Source organism: Vicia villosa, linkage group LG5, assembly GCF_029867415.1.
Source record: "Vicia villosa cultivar HV-30 ecotype Madison, WI linkage group LG5, Vvil1.0, whole genome shotgun sequence".
Classification (NCBI taxonomy): Eukaryota; Viridiplantae; Streptophyta; class Magnoliopsida; order Fabales; family Fabaceae; genus Vicia; species Vicia villosa.
In genome coordinates this window covers 159,244,512-159,266,544 of record NC_081184.1, presented here as the reverse complement: position 1 = coordinate 159,266,544, position 22,033 = coordinate 159,244,512, and the positions used below count along the sequence as shown (strand labels likewise).

The window sequence follows — 22,033 nt, the reverse complement described above, 5'->3', positions numbered from 1 at the left end:
CTCAAAGTTGGTTATTTCGACTGTAATGACCAACTAAAACACCTAATTAGGAAGGCCACATAATTTCTCGTTATCTTTAAACATCAATGGGCCTTTTATTCGTCCACGTCTCCCCTTCCCTTTCTCCGCTTCTAGTTGCGTAATTTGAAACATCTAAATGGAATAGACAATTTTTCAAATGTGATAGGGAGGGTCAATATGATGGAATTGGGAGGAGCTACAGACCAAATAACTTTAGATGTTACCATTGTTGATAATTATACACGTTAAAAATGATTGAACCAATTAACAAAAATGGTTGCGACGACACACTGAAGGAAATCAGAGAGGTTTGACGTGGAGTTTCGTGAGAATCAAGAGACCTTCCTATAGAAAATCAGTAATTTGTTGTTGAATTCCATAGTGGATGGTCTTGGTGAATTTCACCATAGAAGGTCTATAACGCGATGATGGATGTCTTTGATGGACGGAGAAGAGATGTACCTATAAAGTTAGTACTCAACGTCTCAGTCAGTGAAGTCAAAGAGAATGAACTTACAAGTGTGTAATGAACTGTACCTTGGTGTGACACAACGTTATATCAATATATGAACGATGGTTAGAATCACCCTTGGTGAATGTGGAGCCATGGGTGAGGACCGTTGGATTAATTCTAATGATTAAGACGAGCATGATGGCCACCTTCAGTGCTGAGCCCCTAGCTAGAGTACACTTGCCCTTCAACCTGAATGGACATGGCTTTGGATTAGACCTTCGTATTGGGCAGTTTTATTGGACCATTTGTCCAGTCTGAAACAATTAAAATCTATCATTTATTAAGGAACAAATTAAGTAATTTTATTTTATTATTAAAGTAATATGTATTTATTTGGAATGAGAGGTGCGTATTTGTCATATTTATCGTAAGTCGAATACTTATATGCGAATGCACTCTCAATATAGAATGTGATCTTTTTATGATCTTCAAATTTATTTTATTTTGTTAACTAATTATATTAGAGTTTGTACTTTGTACTCCTAAATTGATTGATATATAATTGTTTTACTCTCTCTTTTCTTTAAAATATATATATATATATATATATATATATATATATATATATATATATATATATATATATATATATATATATATATATATATATATATAATTATTAGTATATAAGGTTTTTTTTTTTAATATATTATCTCAATGTAAGTTCAACTAACAAATATATTGTTATGTTAAGACAAAATATTAGAGTACAAACCCATAACTCACACTTCTGAGATTATTGCCATATGCAACCAAACTATAAAATAACATTTAATTTCTTATTTGAATTTCAATGAGATTTATTAAGATTATTAAAATAAATTCACAAGATTTTTTTCTTTGAATATATTAAATCGAAATCACTTTAAAATAAATGAATCTAAAGTCAATCCATACATTGTCCTGTTTGTTTTAGTTTTTTAAAAATAATTTATAATATTATACAGTATATTTTTATTTAAAAAAATGTACAAATAAATTTTTGATAAAATTTCATTAAAATTTCAAATAATAATTTAGTTTGAATAATTATTCTTAAAATGTTATTTTAAATATTTCACTTTTTTATCAAATTTAAAAAAATCACTAAATTTTTATTTCAAATAATTTTTCATAAAAGTTATCTTTGAAATATAACTTTTTAAAAAAATTAAAAAAATATCACTAATTTTCTAATATTTTAAAAATATTTTCATAAAATTTATTTTTGAAAATACAATTTTTTAAAATATATTTTAAAGCTAAAATAAACCAAACCCTATTGCCATATGCAACCAAACTATAAAATAATATTTAATCTCTTATTTAAATTTCAACGAGATATATTAAGATTTTCAAAATAAGTTTACAAGATATTTTTATTTAAATATATTAAATCAAAATTACTAAAAATATAAAAGAAAATATAAAGTCAATCGATAAAGAGATTGCACTCAAAGTGTAAAATAATTTTACACTATCATATAATTGAGATTCATTGATATGAGATTCATTGATCAACTATGTCACATAACTTTTCGTTTACAAATCTTTATTTTTATTTGATTTATTTTTCTTTTGTTTCTAAAAGAAATCAAGTAAACATTGTACAATTTGGTCAAACAAATAGCTACTGAAAAATACACCCAATTTAAGATTCCCAAACTATATAATTCTAAAATCTATGGAATTAATAAATACCGCATTAAATAAATGAAATATAAAGATTCCCAAAAATATTTGGAAACTTTTTATATCTAATATAAATTTGCTATTTCATTCAAATATAGTCCTAATATTTGTGTCAGTGTCACCTTGTATTCTTTATTCCCCGAATGAATATCAACATTATATACTGCTACAAACATTCCTGAGTCCCTTCAACTTCACCTCTTCGAACAACTATGGCTATTTTTGATATTCTTTTAGCAACAACCAATGTAGCATTCTTCTATGTTATTTTGATATGGGTTTTGTTTGATAGTTTGAAACAAACCAAAAGTAACAACCTCTTACATTTAAAACATAAACCAACGATTTTTGCTTATGTCACTGTTCTTTTCAGTGTTGTTATTTCTATTTTGAACGTAGCTTTTGTTTTCTATGAGTACAGTTACACCACTAATGGATTATTCTTAGGATTTAGTTTGGTTTCTTTGGCTTTAACATGGGTTTTAGCTACTTTGGTTTCGTTCTATTCGATGAAGAAAAGGATTAGAGAGAGTAAAAGATTCCCTTTTGTTCTTATTCTTTGGTGGGTTTTTGCCACTGTTGTTGATACAGTTTCACTCTCATTGAAAGTTGTTAAGAATCATGAATCTATAAACTTGAAGATTTTGTTGTTGGAGGATAACATAGTGGATGCAGTTTCTTTGCCTATGTTGTTAGTTCTGTGTTTCAATGCAGTTTCGAATGTGTGTGTAAGGGAACAAAGTGAGATAGAACAAAGGTTACTTCAGAAAGAGTTTGAATCTTCTGGTTTGGGGGATGAAGATGAAGAGGCTTTTGTAAAAGCTGGTATATGGAGTAAACTTACATTTAGGTGGCTGAATCCTATTTTTGAAAAGGGTCGGATTCAAAAACTTGAACATGTTCATGTTCCTTCTGTTCCTCACTCTGAAACCGCAGCTACTGCTTCTTCTATGTTGGAACAATCTATTAGGAAACAGAAACTTCAAGGTGGTTCTTTGACAAAAGCTATTTTCCTTTCTGTTTGGAAATCCTTAGCCTTAAATGCTGTTTTAGCAGGTAAATTATTCAGTTATTGCCATTTATATATTTATATATTGTGCTTCTCTGTAGCACCGACGCCTCTGAGGCGTGTTAGTGTCTGTGTCAGGTGTCTGTGTCCGTGCTTCAGTGCTTACATTTGTTTTATTTATGCTTTCAGGTGTTAATACTATTGCCTCTTATATTGGTCCATTATTGATATCAAACTTTGTGAATTTCTTGTTATCAAATAATGATAACTCAAGCACCAAATATGGAATGATTCTTGCCTTTATTTTCTTCCTCTCAAAAACCATTGAGTCACTGAGTCAAAGACAATGGTACTTTGGTGCTCAGAGAATCGGAATTCAGGTTCGTGCAGCACTTATGGCTTTAGTTTACAGCAAGTCACTAATGATAAAGTGTGGTGGACCAACACATGGTAAAGTTATCAACTTGATTAATGTGGATGTCGAAAGAATCGGTGACTTTTGTTGGTATGTTCATGGGGTTTGGCTTCTCCCAGTTCAGATTATTTTGGCTTTGGTGATCTTATACATAAATTTGGGTTATACACCTTCTATTTCTGCACTTTCTGTTACCATTTTGGTTATGGTTTGTAACACACCTTTGGCCAATATGCAAGAAGGTTTACACTCTAAGATAATGGAAGCTAAAGATTCGAGAATCAAAATGACTTCAGAGACTATGAAGAACATTCGAATTTTAAAGTTGCATTCATGGGAATCTACATTTCTGCAGAAGCTCTTCCAACTTAGGGATATGGAGACAAATTGGTTACAGAAATATCTATACTTATGTTCAGCAGTAGCCACTCTATTTTGGGCTTCTCCGACTTTTGTTTCTGTTTTCACTTTCGGCGCTTGTATATTGGTGAAAACCGAGCTTACTGCAGCCACAGTTCTCTCGGCTCTAGCGACTTTTCGTATTTTGCAAGAACCGATTTACAACTTGCCTGAACTTATTTCCATGATAACTCAAACAAAAGTTTCGGTTGATCGGATTCAGGAGTTCATACAGGAAGAAGATCAAAATCAGTTCATGAATAAGCATGCTTCCAAAACTTCAACAATTGCGATTGAAGTAAAGCCAGCAGAATATGCATGGGAAGAAAATGATCAAATTCTCAAGAAACCAACTATTCATATTGCAGAAAAATTGATTATAAACAAAGGTCAAAAGGTAGCGGTTTGTGGGCCGGTAGGGTCTGGAAAATCGAGCTTGCTTTGTAGTATGCTTGGTGAGATTTCATTGGTTTCTGGGGCAGCAACTAAAGTTTATGGTACTAGAAGCTATGTACCTCAAAGTCCATGGATTCAATCTGGAACTATAAGAGAGAATATTTTGTTTGGGAAGGAAATGAATAAGGACTTTTACGACAATGTTGTCGATGGTTGTGCATTGCTCCAGGATATCAACTTATGGAGTGATGGAGATTTGAACATGGTTGAGGAGAGGGGAATAAATTTAAGTGGAGGACAAAAACAGCGAGTTCAATTGGCAAGGGCTGTTTACAATGACTCAGATGTTTATTTCCTCGACGATCCTTTTAGCGCTGTTGATGCTCATACTGGAAGTCATATGTTTAAGGTTAGTAGTGCCAATGACTATTTATTTCCTCGACGATCTTTTTAGCGCTGTTGATCCTTTTGTTCCATTGTAAGAACTTAACATGAAGTGAAAATTTTGTGCAGGAATGTCTTATGAAACTTTTATACGATAAAACTGTTGTTTATGCTACACATCAACTAGAATTTTTGGAAGCTGCGGATCTTATTTTGGTAAGCTATACCGAACACTTGTGTGTAGTTGTAGAAATTTTCTGAACCTATTTGATTGAACTCGCGTCTCACCGATTTATATACTTTTTCTCAGGTTATGAAAGATGGAAAAATAGCGGAGTTTGGAAAGTATAGAGATCTCATAGAATGTCCTAATAGTGAATTTGTCCAACAAATGGCTGCTCATGAAGAAACGGTAAGCCAAATTCCGAGCCAGAAAGATGATTTTGTTAGCTGCAAACCTTGCCAAAAAAATCCAAATGAAATTGCAGAAGATAATATTCAAGAGATTATGATGGATTGGAAGAGAACAAGAGAAGAGGAAGCGATGACTGGCCGAGTAAAATGGAGTGTTTATTCGACCTTTGTCACATTGGCTTATAGAGGAGCACTTGTTCCGGTTATTCTTGTCTGTCAAATTCTCTTTCAAGTTATGCAGATGGGAAGCAATTATTGGATGTCATGGGCTACAGAACAAAAGGGAAGGGTCGATAATGCTCAGCTTATGGGAATTTTTGCTCTTCTGTCCGGTGGAAGCTCTATCTTCATATTGGGAAGGACTGTTTTAATGGCGAAAATCGCTGTGGAGACTGCTCAGCGCCTTTTTCATGGAATGGTCACATCAGTTTTCAGAGCACCTGTTTTGTTTTTCGATACCACACCGTCTAGCCGAATACTGAGTAGGGTAAGTTTCACTAGTTTCTCTATCTTATAAAATTATTGTCATCAGTTTCATTCAAATTACGATTTTTTTCTGTGTGATTGTTACAGTCATCTACGGATCAAAGTACAGTAGATACTGACATACCCTACAGACTAGCTGGACTTGTCTTTGCACTTATCCAGTTACTGAGTATCATTGTCCTAATGTCCCAAGCCGCATGGCAAGTCATTCTTCTCTTTTTTGTGGTACTTGCTATCTCTGTCTGGTATCAGGTACGAATTGTCAATTTTTCGCTAATGTACACAAACTATATGTTTTTTCATGGCAAGATTTTACAATGCATGAACCGAAAAAATCCTATTTTTTTTCATGTTATGATGAAGCCTCGTGTTTTCGTAAATATTTGCATTGCATGGATCATTCTAATATTCAAATGATGAGGAAAGTTATGTTCTTTTTTGGCAGGCCTATTACATCACTACGGCTAGGGAATTGGCCAGAATGGTGGGAATACGAAAGGCGCCAATCTTGCATCACTTCTCCGAATCAATTTCTGGGTCTGCCACAATCCGTTGTTTCAATCAAGAAAAAATATTCTTGACCAAGGCTATGGCTCTAATTGACGATTATTCTCGGGTAGCTTTTCACAACTATGCCACCATGGAATGGTTGTCTGTCAGAATAAATTTTCTCTTTAATTTGGTCTTCTATTTTGTTCTCATCATCTTGGTTAATTTGCCAAGATCCGCCATCAGTCCCAGTAAGTTCCTTTCTCTCGCGTTCATCCTATAAGGGAGAGGTTTTCAAATTTCATACTAATTTTCTCTAATTTTCAGGCATGGCTGGTCTAGTAGCAACGTATGGTTTGAACTTAAGTGTGCTTCAAGCTTGGGTGATATGGAACCTATGCAATGTCGAGAACAAAATGATATCCGTCGAGAGAATATTACAGTTCTCTAATATACCAAGTGAAGCGCCATTAATCGTTCAAGATAATAGGCCCGAACCAGAGTGGCCTAAGGAAGGAAAAATTGAATTCCATAACCTTCATATACAATATGAACCTGCTGCTCCTATGGTTCTCAAAGGTGTCACTTGCGTCTTCCCCGGACAGAAGAAAATTGGAATAGTTGGCAGGACGGGAAGTGGAAAGTCTACTCTCGTGCAAGCTCTCTTTCGAGTCGTGGAGCCTCTGGAAGGATGCATACTTATTGATGGTGTAGATATTTCCAAGATTGGTCTGCAAGATTTAAGATCTAAGCTTGGCATTATTCCTCAGGATCCGACTTTGTTTTTAGGTACCGTAAGGACTAACTTGGATCCCTTGGAACAACATACTGATCAAGAACTTTGGGAGGTTAGCGTTAGATTACGTTCTTCAAAATGCATTATTAATCCGATTTCAACACACACAAAATAAAAATTAAAAAAAATATCTTTTCAGGTTCTCAGAAAGTGCCATCTTGCTGAAATAGTACAGCAAGATCCAAGACTTCTTGATGCACCAGGTATATAAATACATACACTGCTTCTACTCAACGATTCTGATCAAGATTATGTTTATTGTTTTCGATGAAAAAAAAGTTATCAATATGACATATTGTTTTAATTTGCTTAAACACACGTGCAGTAGCCGAGAACGGAGAAAACTGGAGTGTTGGACAGAGACAACTAGTTTGCCTAGCTAGGCTGCTACTGAAGAAAAGAAAAATCTTGGTCCTAGACGAAGCAACTGCGTCCATCGACACTGCAACGGATAATTTAATTCAGAAGACTATAAGAGAAGAAACAAGTGGATGCACAGTCATTACAGTAGCACATAGAATTCCTACAGTCATTGACACTGATTTGGTTTTGGTCCTTAATGAAGGTACAAGCATGCATAATTCTCACCAAATATAACAAACCATTTTCTATGCTTGGAGCTGATAAACACTATTATTTTGATGTATACAGGGACAATTGTGGAGTATGATAAGCCGTCTCAATTGCTACAAGACAATTCTTCTTCGTTCTCGAAGTTGGTTTCGGAATTTTTGAGGAGATCGTCGCAAAGTAATTGCTAACAATGATAAGAAAATGAGGACAAACACAAAGGATAGCATAGAATAGCAGTACCAGTAACAGATTATCATACAAGACATTCTGATTTCACAAGCTTACATGAGTTTCTAATCTAACTTAGATTTTCCTTTTCAAATTATTTCCAGTCCACCATACAATAAGTGTTACATTCAAAATTGTTGATGTTAGTTAAATATCCATAAATGCATTACACCTCCAAGTTGTTTTATACCATTCTTTTGGAGGTTCAATCTTATATGCCATTCTTTATTCTGTGGATGAAGTTTTTATTATTTTCATTACTCCATAACTAGATGTCAATCTCTTGAGATATTGCTTAGAATTAGTAAGTTGAACATCTTAATCTTTTATTTATAATATATAGGTTATGCTTCAGTTGTTAATAGATATGGAAAGTTAATGCAAAAAGTCCAATATACTACTGAATTCTTATTTTTGCGAGGCGTGCACATCTATATATCATTCTTTTTAATATATTATAAATAGATTATCAACTTCAAGATTGAAATGCAAAAACATGAAATAGAATGTGAGTTTAAGTTTTCAACTGAAACTTCTCTTTTATTATGAATATAGTTTAATGGAAACAGTTGTATTACTTACTATAGTTAGTACCGTGGTTAAAAGTTAGTTAGAAAAGTGGTTAGGGAGAATAGAATTTGTTACCTCCTAACTAACTTTTCTCTAAGTCTACATATAGTTTCCCTCCTTCTTCTGTAAAAGACTACATATCTGAACAAGATCAGATCAATGTCATTCTTGATGGACATCTCTAGCAGTTATAATGCTCCAACTAAAAATATGGCCACAACTGATCCACATATGTACACTGAGGAGTATTCCGTGCCACATGAGCATGACTACAAGCGTAGTTCGTTGATTCAAGTGCATCACATCACGTTACCTATTTTGATTCCTTTATACAACATAAATCTACTTATTAGGCACTGATAAAGTCCAAATAAGAAATGGTCAAGACTTAAAGTCTGTCTATTAAATATGTTTGGTTTCTCATGGTTTGTGCCTCAAGCCTCACCTAATACCAAACTCGTTCTTAAGCAAATTCTACATGTGCTTGGCATTGCTAGAAACATGCTATATGTTTCCAAATTTGCAAAAGATAACCTTGTCATATTTGAATTTCTTAATAACAAGTGCTTCATGAATTCACAGGTTTCTAATCAAGCTGCTCTTGAAGGGTTTCTTGTTGAGAATTCTAATCAAGTTGCTCTTGAAGGGTTTCTTGTTGAGAATGGTCTGTATTGTTTTCCTCACATTCGTTTTCTTTAGCCACAAGCCTATGACCTTATTACCATTCCCTCAAATAATTGTGACTCTAGTCATGGGACGACTATTGAAGGTTGTACCTCTAATAGTTGTACTTCTAGCCCTAGGACTGCTCTAACAGGTTGTACATCTTATGATGAATTATCCTTGTGGCATTATAGATTAGGGCATGTAAATTTCTCACCTATGAGACATGTTCTCAACTTGTGAAATATTAAAGTTCAAAATAAAGAAATACCATACATTTGTAGCTCTTGTTGCTTAGTTAAAGTTCCTCATTCCTTAAGTGTGTATGATGCTCCTTTTGATCTAGTGTATACTGAACTTTGGGGTCCTTCCCTTTTTGTGTTACTGGTTTTCACTATTATATTAGCTTTTGTTGATGCATGTACCAAGTACACATGGATCTATTTTCTTAAACTTAAGTCAGATGATATGACTCAATTCCAAGCCAATGTCAAAGTTGTACAATGGCCTAATATCTCAATGGCCCAGGGATTACGCACAAGCTCATTTATCCACATACATCCCATCAAAATGGGTTTGTTAAAAGGAAACATAGGCAGGTTATTGAAATGAGACTATGTCTATATTGTCACAAGCTTATATTCCTCGGACCTTTCAGGATCATAGTTTTACCATGGTCACCTACATCATCAACAGGCTTCCTATTGTTGACTTATATATTTTTTCTTACCTTACTTTGCATTACACAAGAAGATTCCTAGCCATAGTCACTCAAGGTTTTTGGATGCTTGTGTTTCCTCTTACTTAGGCCATACAATCAACACAAACTTCTATCTCATAGTGAATGTTGTGTCGTCTTTGGTGTATCTCCTAAACACAAGGGTTACAAGTGTTGTTGGAATAAAATTGGTTTCTATCATATCTCTAAGATTTTGACAATAACATAATATTTAAAGAACAATTGTGTATACTAATATATGTTCAAGGGTGTAGGACCATAGACTAATATTTTGGATATAAACTAAGCCACTCTAATAAGAAGAAACATCATATGGGAAAGGAGAAGCTTGGCAAGAGAATAGTTCAGTTTTACTGTTGTAATAGGTTTGACCACTTTGCTAAGGAGTGTTGGTCAAACAAGGAAAAGAAGTCAAAAGAAGCAAACTAACCAAAGGAGATTTTGATGATGAACTTGTGCTATTAATGACTTATGAATCTGATGAGGAACCTGTGTGATTGACGTTTTCTGATTCTGAAGGAGACTTTGAATATGAGTCATAGTTAAAAGTTGACTCTGAATCTGAAGTCCAATTTGATTCTGAAGATGAGTCAGAATCAAAAGATGACTTTGAAGCTGGAGTTAGCATAAATGTCATTGTGAAGAAGTCAGAAGCATATGATTAGAGTAAATTTCAATCCAACTCTGGTGTAGTGTTAACACTTGAGGTAACTTCTGAAGATGGTTCATAATCTGAAGATGAGTCAGAAGGAGACTTTGAAGACAAGGCAGAGTCGGAAGATGATTCTGATTCTGAAGGTGAATCTGATTGTGATCCAGATTGTGATGATGATCCATAATCAGGTGGTCAAGAATCTGAGGGTCAAACTTCTGGAAGTAATCATGCTTCTGGAAGTAGCCATTCTTCTGAAGGTAGTAATTCTGAAAGAAGTGTTTCTGGAGGAGGTCCAGAAGCTAATACTGTTCTAGGTTCTGTAGAAGATTCAAAACAAGTTTAGAGACCACAAAGGATGAGACAAATATCCGAAAGGTTTGCAGAGTTTAACATGTTACGCGATACTGAAATAGACTCAGAAGGTGAAGTCCTTCAGTGTTCTATATTAGTAGACTCTGAACCAGTAAGCATAGAAGAAGCTCTTAAGAAGAAATTATGGTTGAAGATCGTGAAAGAAGAACTTGATGCTATAGAAAGAAACAAGACTTGGGAGTTGTCTAAGCTTCCAAAGGAGAAGAAAGTCATCGACGTCCGATGGGTTTTCAAGGTGAGATTGAAGCCAGATGGATCAATTGGGAAATATAAAGCAAGGTTAGTAACTAAAGTTTTTTTTCCAGAAACCTAAGCTAGATTACTTTGAGGTGTTTGCACTTGTAGCTAGACATAAAACAATCAGATTGGTGATTGCTATAGCTTCTAATAGGAATTGGCCTATGATACATCTAGATGTTAAATCTTCATTTCTGAAAACTCATTTACAAGAAGAAGTTTATGTGTCACAAACTCATGGATTTGTGAAAAAGAATTAGGAAGAGATGGCGTACAACTTGCATAAAGCCTTTAATATATTGAAGTAAGCTCCCTGAGCTTGGAACTTGAAGATTGATTCGTTTTGCAAGAAGCAGGGATTTCATAAATGTGAGATGGAATATGGAGTCTGTGTTCAACATGCTTCTGGAGAAAATATGATTTTGGTATGTCTCTATGTTGATGACATATTGCTGACAAGAAGTTGTTCTAATGAGATAGTCAAGTTTAAGAAATTGTTGATGAATGAACTTGAGATGAGTGACCTAGGAAAGTTAATGTATTTTCTAGGGATGAAGGTTTTGTACTCCGAGAAGGGTATCATTCTGCATCAGCTCAAGTATGAACTTGAATTTTTGAAGAGATATGTAATATCAGACCTGACATGTGCTACACAGTTAGAATGGTGATTAGATTTATGAACAAACCAAAGTGGTCACATTACCAAACTGCTGTTAGGATTTTGAGGTGTATTAAGGGGACTCTGAAGTTTGGAGTGTTGTTTCCTTCTGGAGTTGAATGTAAGTCAGAACCGATGTGTTATTCAGATTCTAACGGGTGTGGTGATAGAGTTGATAGAAGATGCACTTCTGGTGATAGAAGACTGGACACTTCATCAATTTAAGAAATGGAATTGGTATTGTTGATTTTAGATCTGAATTTGAATTAAGGGATAATGTTGAAGTGTAATTGCAAATTCAGAGTGTGTTAGGTGATTAGTTTGTTTTGTCCTTAAGTTGGGCTTTAAGTAGTTTGGCCCAATATGAGTTTAGTGTGTAGAATCTTTCTTGCAACCGTTTTTTCAATTGACTAAAAGTTTGTGACAATTTTCTCTCTCTTCTTCCATCTTCATCTTGTTCCGCTGTGCTCGACACGATTCTACTATATAAAAAAATATATAATTCTTAGTCAGTAGTTGGTTTTCTTTCCCTTTAAAATGAAAAGTGAGAGCTGTCATACCCCAAAATTTGCCCTCCGCATTTCATCCTCAATAATTCAAGGTTCAAGGGACTATTCAAAGCATCATTCTCCTATAAATTGGAATAAAGGTGTGGATAACAGGTATTTTGGGACCCAAGCGCTTGGGCACAATTAACACAAGGATTTTATCATTTTTGGGGGTATTTCAGGGTTTTTACTAACATTTTGATTATTATTTATTTTAACATGACTAACTATTTGTATTTAACATTGTTAATTGTTGTTAATATTAGGATTTTTTTTAATTAGCTTTTATTAATATTATTATTATTTTTATTAGGTTTTTATTTTTAGGTTTTATTAATTTTATTAGTAGTATTATTATTATTATGATTATTCATTAACTTAGTTGGGCAATAGGCCCATTAGGTATAGAAAAAAAACCTAACAAGACTAATATAAAAAAAGAAAGACTTTGTGCATAGGGGAGGAGGATTGGCCGAAAAAAGAAGGAGAGAGCATTAGGGTTTCAAGGTGTAAATATTCAAGAGAGGTGCAAAATATTCGAGGAAGGTGCAGTCACTTTCAAACCAAAAGGATCGTTTCAATCTTCTCCTGAGAGGGTAAGGAGTAAGTAGAGATCAAAACGTATGCCCTCTAATGACCAGAAAGAACGTATGGTAATCATCACCTTCATCCCTATTTGAAATTTTTATATCTTTGTTATAATCATGTTTCCACGTAAACTACTTGCTTGCATGAGTTCCTAACATGATTTAGGAGAGGAATGGATCGTTGGCATGGAAGTTTGGTGCCCATAGCGTGACATGCCATGGCTAGGGCATGATGCAACTCTTGCTTCGGTTTCGTAGTTACAGACCTTTTTAGGACAAACAGACCGTACCAATGGATTCAGGAGACCATTTTACATGGATCTGGGTTGGTTTCGTTTTCGCTAATAGCATTTTTTGATGGTTTTAGGTTTCGAAGGTTTTGTTGCAGGTAAATTCGCAGAAGATTCCATGGCGGAATCCGCCGGTAATGATGAAGGAGAAGATGAACAGTAGATGCTGAAAGGTGGACCGCAGGTGCTCGGTTTTGATTGGGCAGTCGACGGAGGTTCTCTCTCCTGGCGCGCGTGGCAGGCCCTTGTTGGCTAGTCAAAGTTTCAAAGGATCTCCCCTTACTCTGATTGGCTGCGTGCGAAGGCACCCCTGGCCCACGTTGACTGTTTGAGTTGAATTCCCTATGTGTTTCTTTATTTCCTATTTGTTGTTTTTAAGTTAACTATCAAACAAATGCAGCATTTCATCCTAGTGGAAACACACGCAAATGGAGTGTCACAGCGTGGGTTCGACCCTTGCTGGTGACAAATTTATTTTTTCAACTATTTCCACTTTGTGTTCGATCAGAAATCTGGTATGGGATATCAAGGAATCTCTCTGGTGCACCCTCGGTTTATAGCCCTTAGATCTCCTATGATTCCAATCTAACGTACCAGGATTGCAAGGCTTACCATGGGCATTCAAAGGCAACAACACCAGATTGGAGCCAGGTTCTCTTAGCCTTTATTTTATTATTATTTAATTATTTAAATCAAATGATAGTAAATTGTATTTAGTTTAATTTATTTATTTAAATTAGGATTAGAATACATAATTAGAAAAATGATTAAGTTAAAATTATCTTCCCGATTATTTTCTCGATTAATCCGATTAATTAATCTAATTAATTTTAATTATAATAAAAAACCCTTATAAATACATTAAGATATTAGGGTTTGCTCCATCCCATTTGCCCAAAGTATCAAAGATATTAGGATTTAATTTATTATTCGTTCCGACTAAATTTATTGCTCGCGATGGTTAATAATCGATTAATTTAATTAATCAAATCCTATAGATTAAAATTCAAATAAATTTATTTTGCTAAATGGTTTTAACCATCTTATTGGTTATGATGATTAGCATATTTCCCCTTATCAATTCGTTATTATTTGTAATCGAAACTATCGGTTATGAGGGGTAACGATAAATTAATAAATTAATAATTAAAATACATCAATTTGCTAAAAGTGATAATCGAATCAATCGATTAGAATTGCCAGCAATCCTCTACTAATCTGTTAACTATGGCGATCGAATCTATTGATCGTTGCGGTTAATAGTGCCATATCAAATCAGGGTTGTACGTCCAAACAACTAAAACACACTAAACCACGACACTACGGATCTTTATCCTAGGTAATTCAAAATGCCTTTCAAATCAAATTCAAACTACGATAGGCCATTCAAAAAGCCTTCAAACCATTCAAATCAAACTCTATGGCGTACAACCCTGTGCCCGAACTACGTTGACTCTGATTCTCCATAAGGAGATACGTAGGCACTTGGCAACAAGGCGAGTCCCCTTCCCTCAAAATCTCAATTTTCCTCCTATTCATTTCCTTAGCTATAAACCTTAATAATCTAGCCATAAAACTATTACCTTAGATTCAAAGCCATAGGAAAGGGTTGAGGGTGCCTAACACCTTCCCTCGACCTGAATATAGTATCTTACCCTGATCTCTATATTGCGTAGGGTTTCCTATTCGCCCTTCAGAATAGGTGGCGACTCTAAATCTTAAATTTTTAGGCAGGTTGCTACAAGAGCGTCATAGAGTGAATTAAGAGACAAGAGTATGCAATGTGTGTGACTTCGAGTATGGTGCCTATCTACGGGTGTGGAGTGTGGACGGTCTCCAGTGTACTATTCACTGATTTTCATCTAGTGTTAACCACACCCCTTAAAATTTATCTCTTTCGCTTTTATATATTTATCAACTGAATTTTAAAAGCGAAGAATCACATGAGGAATCTACAATATAAGAAAATTTAATGTTCTTTAAATATCAAAAATATCCTTTTGCTCTCACAAACTTCCACGTGGATGATCTCATTGTTTTTCTTACTTTTTCTGTTTTGGTTTACAAAATAACACATTTGAACTCACTTCATGAACCTCATGCCAAAATAAAATATCATTTAATTTTTATACTTTTCCAATTAAATTTTATCTAAAAAGATACTCAACATTTGTCAACCTTTCAAATCAAAAGATTTTGGATGAAACACAAATCTTTCTTACCAATAACATTATCGCACTCTCTTTTTCTCCCTTCAATATCATCTTCTTTTTTCCTCTTCCTATTATTTCTTCATATTCTTCACATACTCTTTTAATTCTTTCTTCCAACATGGTTTACGAAAATGATTTAGACGGTGTGTTGTTATTGCGGTGGCAGATCCGAAGCGGCGAAAAAATGTTTGTGAGTGTAGTGGTTGTCGGATTCGAAATGGTTTTTGTGTTTTTGATTCAAACTTTTCTTGATTGATTTTTGGACAGTTTTTTTTGGAGGTTTTTTGGACGGGAATCAAACTTGCCCCAAAAGTAGTAAGAAAGTTTATTCTTTTATATACATTTGATTTGTCTCTTATTATCTAAAGATTGTTGTTTGTTTTTGTTCTTTTACGGTGTTTAAAATAGATTTCTTAACTCTTATGTTTTGTTGTTTATTTAACATTATGAAACCATCTCTGTTGTAAAATCTTCATTTTAGGATTTACATAGTTTTGAGCTTATTTAGGAGATAAGAATGCATTTAAGTCACAAATCTCAAATCTGAGTTAGGTAAAAAGCATTATCTCTCCATAGTCATTTATTTTCACTATTATTTTTTTCTCCATGAGCATTCTCTATTTTTTTTTTCCGATTTCTTATCAGGTTTTTTGTTTTTAATTGTGTTTTCATGATTCTGTTTTTCATTGTTAACATTTTCTCTTTTTTTTATAAGCTAATTTGTTATAAGGTGAGCTTCTTCTTCTACTACCATATTAAAGGATTTGTCATTTTAACTTTTTCTTTTTTTCTCCCAGATATGGGTTTTTTTGTTGTTACTAGGTTTTTCTACTTCTTCTAAATCCAAATCTGGGTTTTTGTTTGATTCGTAGTTTTCCTCTCAGATCTGAGTTTGTTTGTTGCAGAAGATTACAAAATTCTGGGATGAAAGGTTGTAACTTGTGAGAATGGAAATTAGAGTTTTGATTTTGAAAATTTATTTTTACATTTTGATCAATAAATAGTGAAAGAAATCTGTATAGATTTTTTTATCTAACAGAGAAAATGATTATAGAAAATCAATGAATATATAGAAAGTAGAGATTAATATCATTAATGTTGTTTAAATAATATTAATTTTTAATAATTACTATTGAAATCTGTATAAACTACTGTGCTATTAAGTTTTTTCATCTAATTGTTATAGCTGCTATTAAGGTGTTGAAGATAAATAAGTTTAAAATGTTTGCAGATTAGATTATTTAAATTAGATGCTATGGAAGATTAAATTACTTATACATTTAGTGCTCTATTTTGTATTTTTTTTTGTATTTAACCAACATATATTTTTGTTTTAAATAACAAATATCTTCTCTTTCTTATTTGAAATAATTATTTTTTAATTTTGAACAAATATTTTTAAATAAAAAATTAAAATATTAATCTATTTCCTTGCATACTAAAAATACCTAAAAATGTAATTTGGATTGAAGAAATATTAATTTTGAACATTAGGAGGTTCTAACTATAGCTAGGGGTGGCAAAACGGGTCGGGGCCCGCCGGGCCGCCCGCGCACCCGCCAAAAATTGGCGGGTTGTGTTGGGATTTTAGGCTCGCCGCTCGCCAAAGCCCGCCCCGCCAAAGCCCGTCGCCCGCCATACCCGCCCCGCCAAAGCCCGTCGCTCGCCAAAACCCGTTCCTCCTCTAAAATTCACTTTTTTTTTAGTTAATTCTAGTAATTGCAATTCTTGATGGTTTATTTTATACATTTATTTATAAATATATGTAATAATTTTTAGAGTAAATTTGCTAAAAAATTACTTTTATAAAAAATTGTTTTAAAAAATAAGTGAAAAGTTTAATTAAAAGGTAAAAAAAGCATATTAATCTATTAAAAAAATATAAATAAAAATAGGCGGGTAAGCCCGCCGCCCGCCAACCCGCCACCTTGGCGGGACGGGCATGATTTTGATGCCCATTTTACTTGGCGGGCATAAGGCGGGGCAGGCGGCGGGCGGGGCGGGCGGCCAGTTTTGACACCCCTAACTATAGCTATCTAACTTCTTCTCTGCACAATTTTCAAAATTAAAAGTAAAAGTAATTATAGTCACTATAACTGTCTAACTATTATTAATATGCTGCCTTATTTTTCTTAAAAGTATCTATTTGCTGTCTATCAAAAGTTATCTCTTAGGTGTTTATCAATAACTGTCTAACTATTATTAATAGGCTGTTCTATTTTTTTTTTTAAAGCTATCTCTTGGTTGTCTATCACTTCCCTTCCTACACTTAAAATATAAGTTAACATTGAATAATTTTTTTACTCAGATTATTAACCAATTGTTATATGTATTATACATTTTATCATTTCTTTTAGATATTATTTTATAGTGTATTAGATTAATTTTTTATTTTAACTAATCAGATTTTTAAAATTAATGTTTTTATCAATTGATCTTTCTTTTTGACAAGAAAAGAAATTGAATCTATTACTGTCACATTTATCATTACATAAAAAATATTTATAGTATAAGTAATATTTACACTAATAGTTGCTCCAAATTTTATTACATATGTTTTGCAGAGTACAATTCTTGTCAGCATTGAGATGGCGCAGTTTTCTCATGTCTCAAACTATGTTAGCAAGGCATAACTAGGAACAAATGCAATTTAGGAAATGAAAAACTCAAGAGTATTGAAGATACTTTGAGTGCTGCCAGACTAAACTATCGTATGTTTGATATACTTTTATTTGTATTTCTCACTGTCCGCAGCTTATTTTTATGTGGATAGTTTTCAACTTTTTCTATCATTGTCTGAGTTAAGGACCAAAATATCTGAGTATGGTATTGTTGTCGATAAACACAGTTTTTGCTTTGCATCATTAAAGTTTAAGTAAGACATGTATTATTATGTTGATACTTGAATTGATACTTGAATTGTATTGTTTTGTGATGAATTCATAGCCAACATCAGAAAAGTTGGAGTCGTTTATATTATCATAAGTTAAGCATATTTTCTCATTTTCATAATGGAGGATGATTTTGGATCTGTTTTGATGCTTACAGATATCAAAACAGATTTTGTGGTGGAACTAAAATTGATATCTTGGGCAAAAATGTTGTTGAGAAGTATAGTAAGGACAAAGGTAGGCGTTGAAGGTTGGCATTGACTCATGTTTTCCCTCAGTTAATCTAAGGAAACAAGTAAACCAAACCAAAACAAGGGTCTACACATGCTGTGTGTTCCATCGTTACATGGGTGAGCCTGAATTTAGTTTCTTTGTAATTAACTTTTCCTTGCTTTGAAGCTGTTTGATTTTTTTGTCTATTAGAGGTTAAACTCATTTTGGGTTCAATTCTGTTGAAAGTTTGTCATGAAACAACTAAAACTATGTTCTGTGAGTTTTAATAGAATTCTTCGATGATTCTTCTTAAAAAATGATATCTGCTATAATTGTTTACCTTTTTACTTATTTGTGTAGTTAAATGATATTTCTTATCATGTGATGCTGGTTTTTTCTAATTTGCAAAGGCACATTTGTAGGGATTTTTATCACAACTCTCTTGATATGATATTATGTAGGGAGTTTAAGAATATTGGGAACGAAGTGTGCTTTTGAACGAACATATCAACTATAAGAGCTAATCAATGACGTATTAGAGGCAACGACAATTTGAGAAAATGATCTCATTTTCTAAATTCTCTCTCTGCTTCACCTCTCTCTGTGCAGAAAATCAAATTGGAGGCAAGGAAAGTGTACTTTATCAAAAAGTTGTCCCAAAAAGCACAAACTCATTCCACAAATTTGTGATATATTCCTACACAAAGTTTACAATTAATTTCTAAATGTCTGGTAATTATGTATTTATTACTAAATGTTAAGCTATGGTATATATTCTTTTTCATGACAGTCTATTTGCAATTGCAATAAGTGTTGTTCCATGTTTTAGTTTTTGTTGATAAGTCAGCTATGCCATTGATCATAAATGTCATGAATAATTACTACAAAATCAAAGTTTAGAAGAATTATAATCCACTTGATTCATGCATGAAATTATTTAATGTTTACTGATATAAAAAATTGTCATGTTGTAGAGATGATTGTGGATCCTCAACTTTTCCAAACCCCTCGTTGCAAGTATCTAACTCTGAATCACATGCTCATAGGTTGATAAATAGTCGGTGCAAATTTATTGAAGTCATTTCAGTTCTTCATAAACCAAAATTCACATGATTAACTTGCAAAAAAATGTAAGGCATAATAAAATACATTATTTGGAGGGTCCAATTATGCTGACATGAAGATGTAATGTGTTGGTTTGAATTTTTGTTTGCAGGCTATAGCCTCCATTTGCTTATAGAGCTGACGTTAATCCCAGCGGCTTGATTGCCGCAGAAGTTCTAATTTGGAGGTTCAATGACACTGCATCTTCTTGAGAAAGTATGGTGTATTGGTTCAGATTGCAAAGTGCAATGTATGTCGCCCAACTATGTGTGGTGCGGTCCGAACAAATGTATTTGGTTTAATCTCTTGAACATGCTACGAAAGGCTAGGATGTAGAGCAAATAATGCATGGATTGTCAAACCTTTAATATAATAGTTACTAAAATGTGTTATGCTTATTTATTTCTGTCAAGGGGTATAAGAAACAGTCATAAGCATGAGTTTGTGGGTAACTACTTCTGGTGGTGGAGTGGTTAAACCTTGAAAAAAACAGTGATCCTCGAGCATTCTTTGATGGGTTTTGTGCTTATATGGCTGCTTTTGCAATGAGCTAGGTCCCTCATTTTATAGGGTGTATCAATTTGGTCCTCCATTTTTATTTATTCCCTCACATAGAACATGTAAGAGGAGAATATCAACCACCAAATATGTTTTCCAGTGCCGGTTTATCCAAGGAGAGAAACGTTTGATGCAAAGTGCATATTGTCCCATTTTTCAAAATCAACATTAAATTATATGAAAAATAACCACATTGAAATATTTATCTAAGTGTTTGAATGAGACGAGATAATATGATATCAAGTGGATCTTTGTTTAGACTTATGTTCATTTTATGCACTACTCATAGAGTGTTATGTTATATGTTGAGTGAGTGATGTTTACGTGTCCTGCACTAAAAATAAAAGCAATTATGTATTTATTTTTATTAAATTTTTTTAAGAAAAAAACTTGCTTTATTAACTTATATATTTTTATTAGTTTGCTTCGTTACAAAAGTATAAATAGTGTAACTTCTATTTAATGATATCAGATAATCCTCTAATTTGATAGGAAAATATTCAAATTTATTACTTTATATATTTACTAGTAAAAGGACCCGTGCGTTCGCACGGGTCACGCAAAGTCAATAAAAATAATAAATAAATATATAACGATGGTTAATAAATATATATAAAAGATACGCAAATTAAAAAGAAAAACATTTGAAATTATAATTGTCATATAAATATTAATTTAATTTAGTTAGAAATATATATAATTAAGTAGTCATTTATCCGTGTGTTCGCGCGCATCATACAATATCGTTAGAAATCTACTATGAGTAGTCATCTACCCGTGCCTTCGCACGGATTGCACAATGTTATAAATAATAAATAAATATAATATATGTGATTATATTTATTTGATTCGGTAACATGTACGAAATTTGTTGTCCAAATTTTGTTCATTGTCACTCATACCCCTATCTTATTATAAGCATTTGAAATCTTTTTCACTTATTTTAAATAAAAATTTCAATATATTTAATAGATTTATTTTTTCAAAAATATCTGTTATGGCTTAATATCAACATATAAAAAATAAAGAAAATAAATAATATAGTAATAGTTAAAAATGTAAATAAAATATATATAAATTAAGTAGCTTTGTCCCGTCGAAAAATGTATATTTTAATAGAAAAATAAAGAAAATAATTAAGAAATCATTTACCTGTGCGTTCGCACGGTTCGTATAATATCGTTATAAGTATTAAATTAATATAATATAGTGATGGTTAAAAATGTATATAAAATGCAAAAAGAATAACAAATTTTTGTTCTTATAATAAAGTATGTATTCCCAATCATAATTGTCTCAAGTTAAATGTAATTTTATAAGTAGTTTCGGCCCGTCAAATTTTTATTTTTATAAGAAATTATGTATTCAACTATCATAACTGTCTCATGTTAAATGTAAAGTGACAATAATAACGATATGCCATCAATATTGATGGCATATTATTATTACTGTCACTTTACTCAATTACTCAATTACATATTAGTTAAAAATTAAATCTAAATAATATAAACAATATTTTTCCTTTTATAAAAATAAGGATCCAGGTAAATAAATAAATAAAAGTCAAATGATTCATTATTAAAGAAGGTTTATAACTTTGTATTAAAAATTTAAATAGATATTATTGTTAATTATTATCCACATATCACATAGATTGATATTTATAGATAAATTTAAAGAATAAATTAATCTAAAAAATATATTTGTCTAACAATTTCTATCTCTTTTATCTATAGTTATAGATTAATTTTCACATGAAAATAAAATAAAATAATCATATAAAGATCTCTATGATGTAAAAAATCAACATGAAAGAAAGTCTCCTAAATTTAAGTGTCAAATAGATAAATATGTGTAGAGAATATTATTGTACTAATTTACAAAACGGTGATGGAATGAGAAATTATAAAATAATATATTATTTAAAATTAAATCAAATT

At 32.6% G+C, this 22,033-nt stretch overlaps 1 protein-coding gene and 1 long non-coding RNA gene across 2 annotated transcripts; both read left to right on the top strand.

The window, feature by feature from the left end:
* The first annotated feature begins 2,304 nt into the window (after positions 1–2,304).
* Positions 2,305–8,009, top strand: LOC131603516 (putative ABC transporter C family member 15). Its single transcript, XM_058875849.1, has 10 exons — positions 2,305–3,262; positions 3,405–4,834; positions 4,939–5,025; positions 5,120–5,710; positions 5,797–5,961; positions 6,155–6,449; positions 6,526–7,046; positions 7,134–7,197; positions 7,320–7,559; positions 7,646–8,009. The coding sequence occupies exons 1-10, from the start codon at positions 2,419–2,421 to the stop codon at positions 7,753–7,755; spliced, it is 4,347 nt and encodes a 1,448-aa protein (XP_058731832.1). The 5' UTR covers positions 2,305–2,418; the 3' UTR covers positions 7,756–8,009.
* Positions 8,010–17,874: 9,865 nt separating this feature from the next.
* On the top strand, positions 17,875–19,268 carry LOC131607965 (uncharacterized). The gene is made up of 3 exons (XR_009285459.1): positions 17,875–18,038; positions 18,376–18,568; positions 18,893–19,268. It is a non-coding gene; the product is annotated as an uncharacterized LOC131607965 (long non-coding RNA).
* Positions 19,269–22,033: the final 2,765 nt, after the last annotated feature.

What these genes read in the sequence shown, in the direction of transcription:
- LOC131603516 (XM_058875849.1), top strand. Translation starts at nt 2,419, where the DNA reads ATGGCTATTTTTGATATTCTTTTAGCAACAACCAATGTAGCATTCTTC. An exon ending in CTGGAAGTCATATGTTTAAG is followed by an intron (nt 4,835 to 4,938) that starts GTTAGTAGTGCC and finishes AATTTTGTGCAG; the next exon opens with GAATGTCTTATGAAACTTTT. An exon ending in CTGATCAAGAACTTTGGGAG is followed by an intron (nt 7,047 to 7,133) that starts GTTAGCGTTAGA and finishes ATATCTTTTCAG; the next exon opens with GTTCTCAGAAAGTGCCATCT.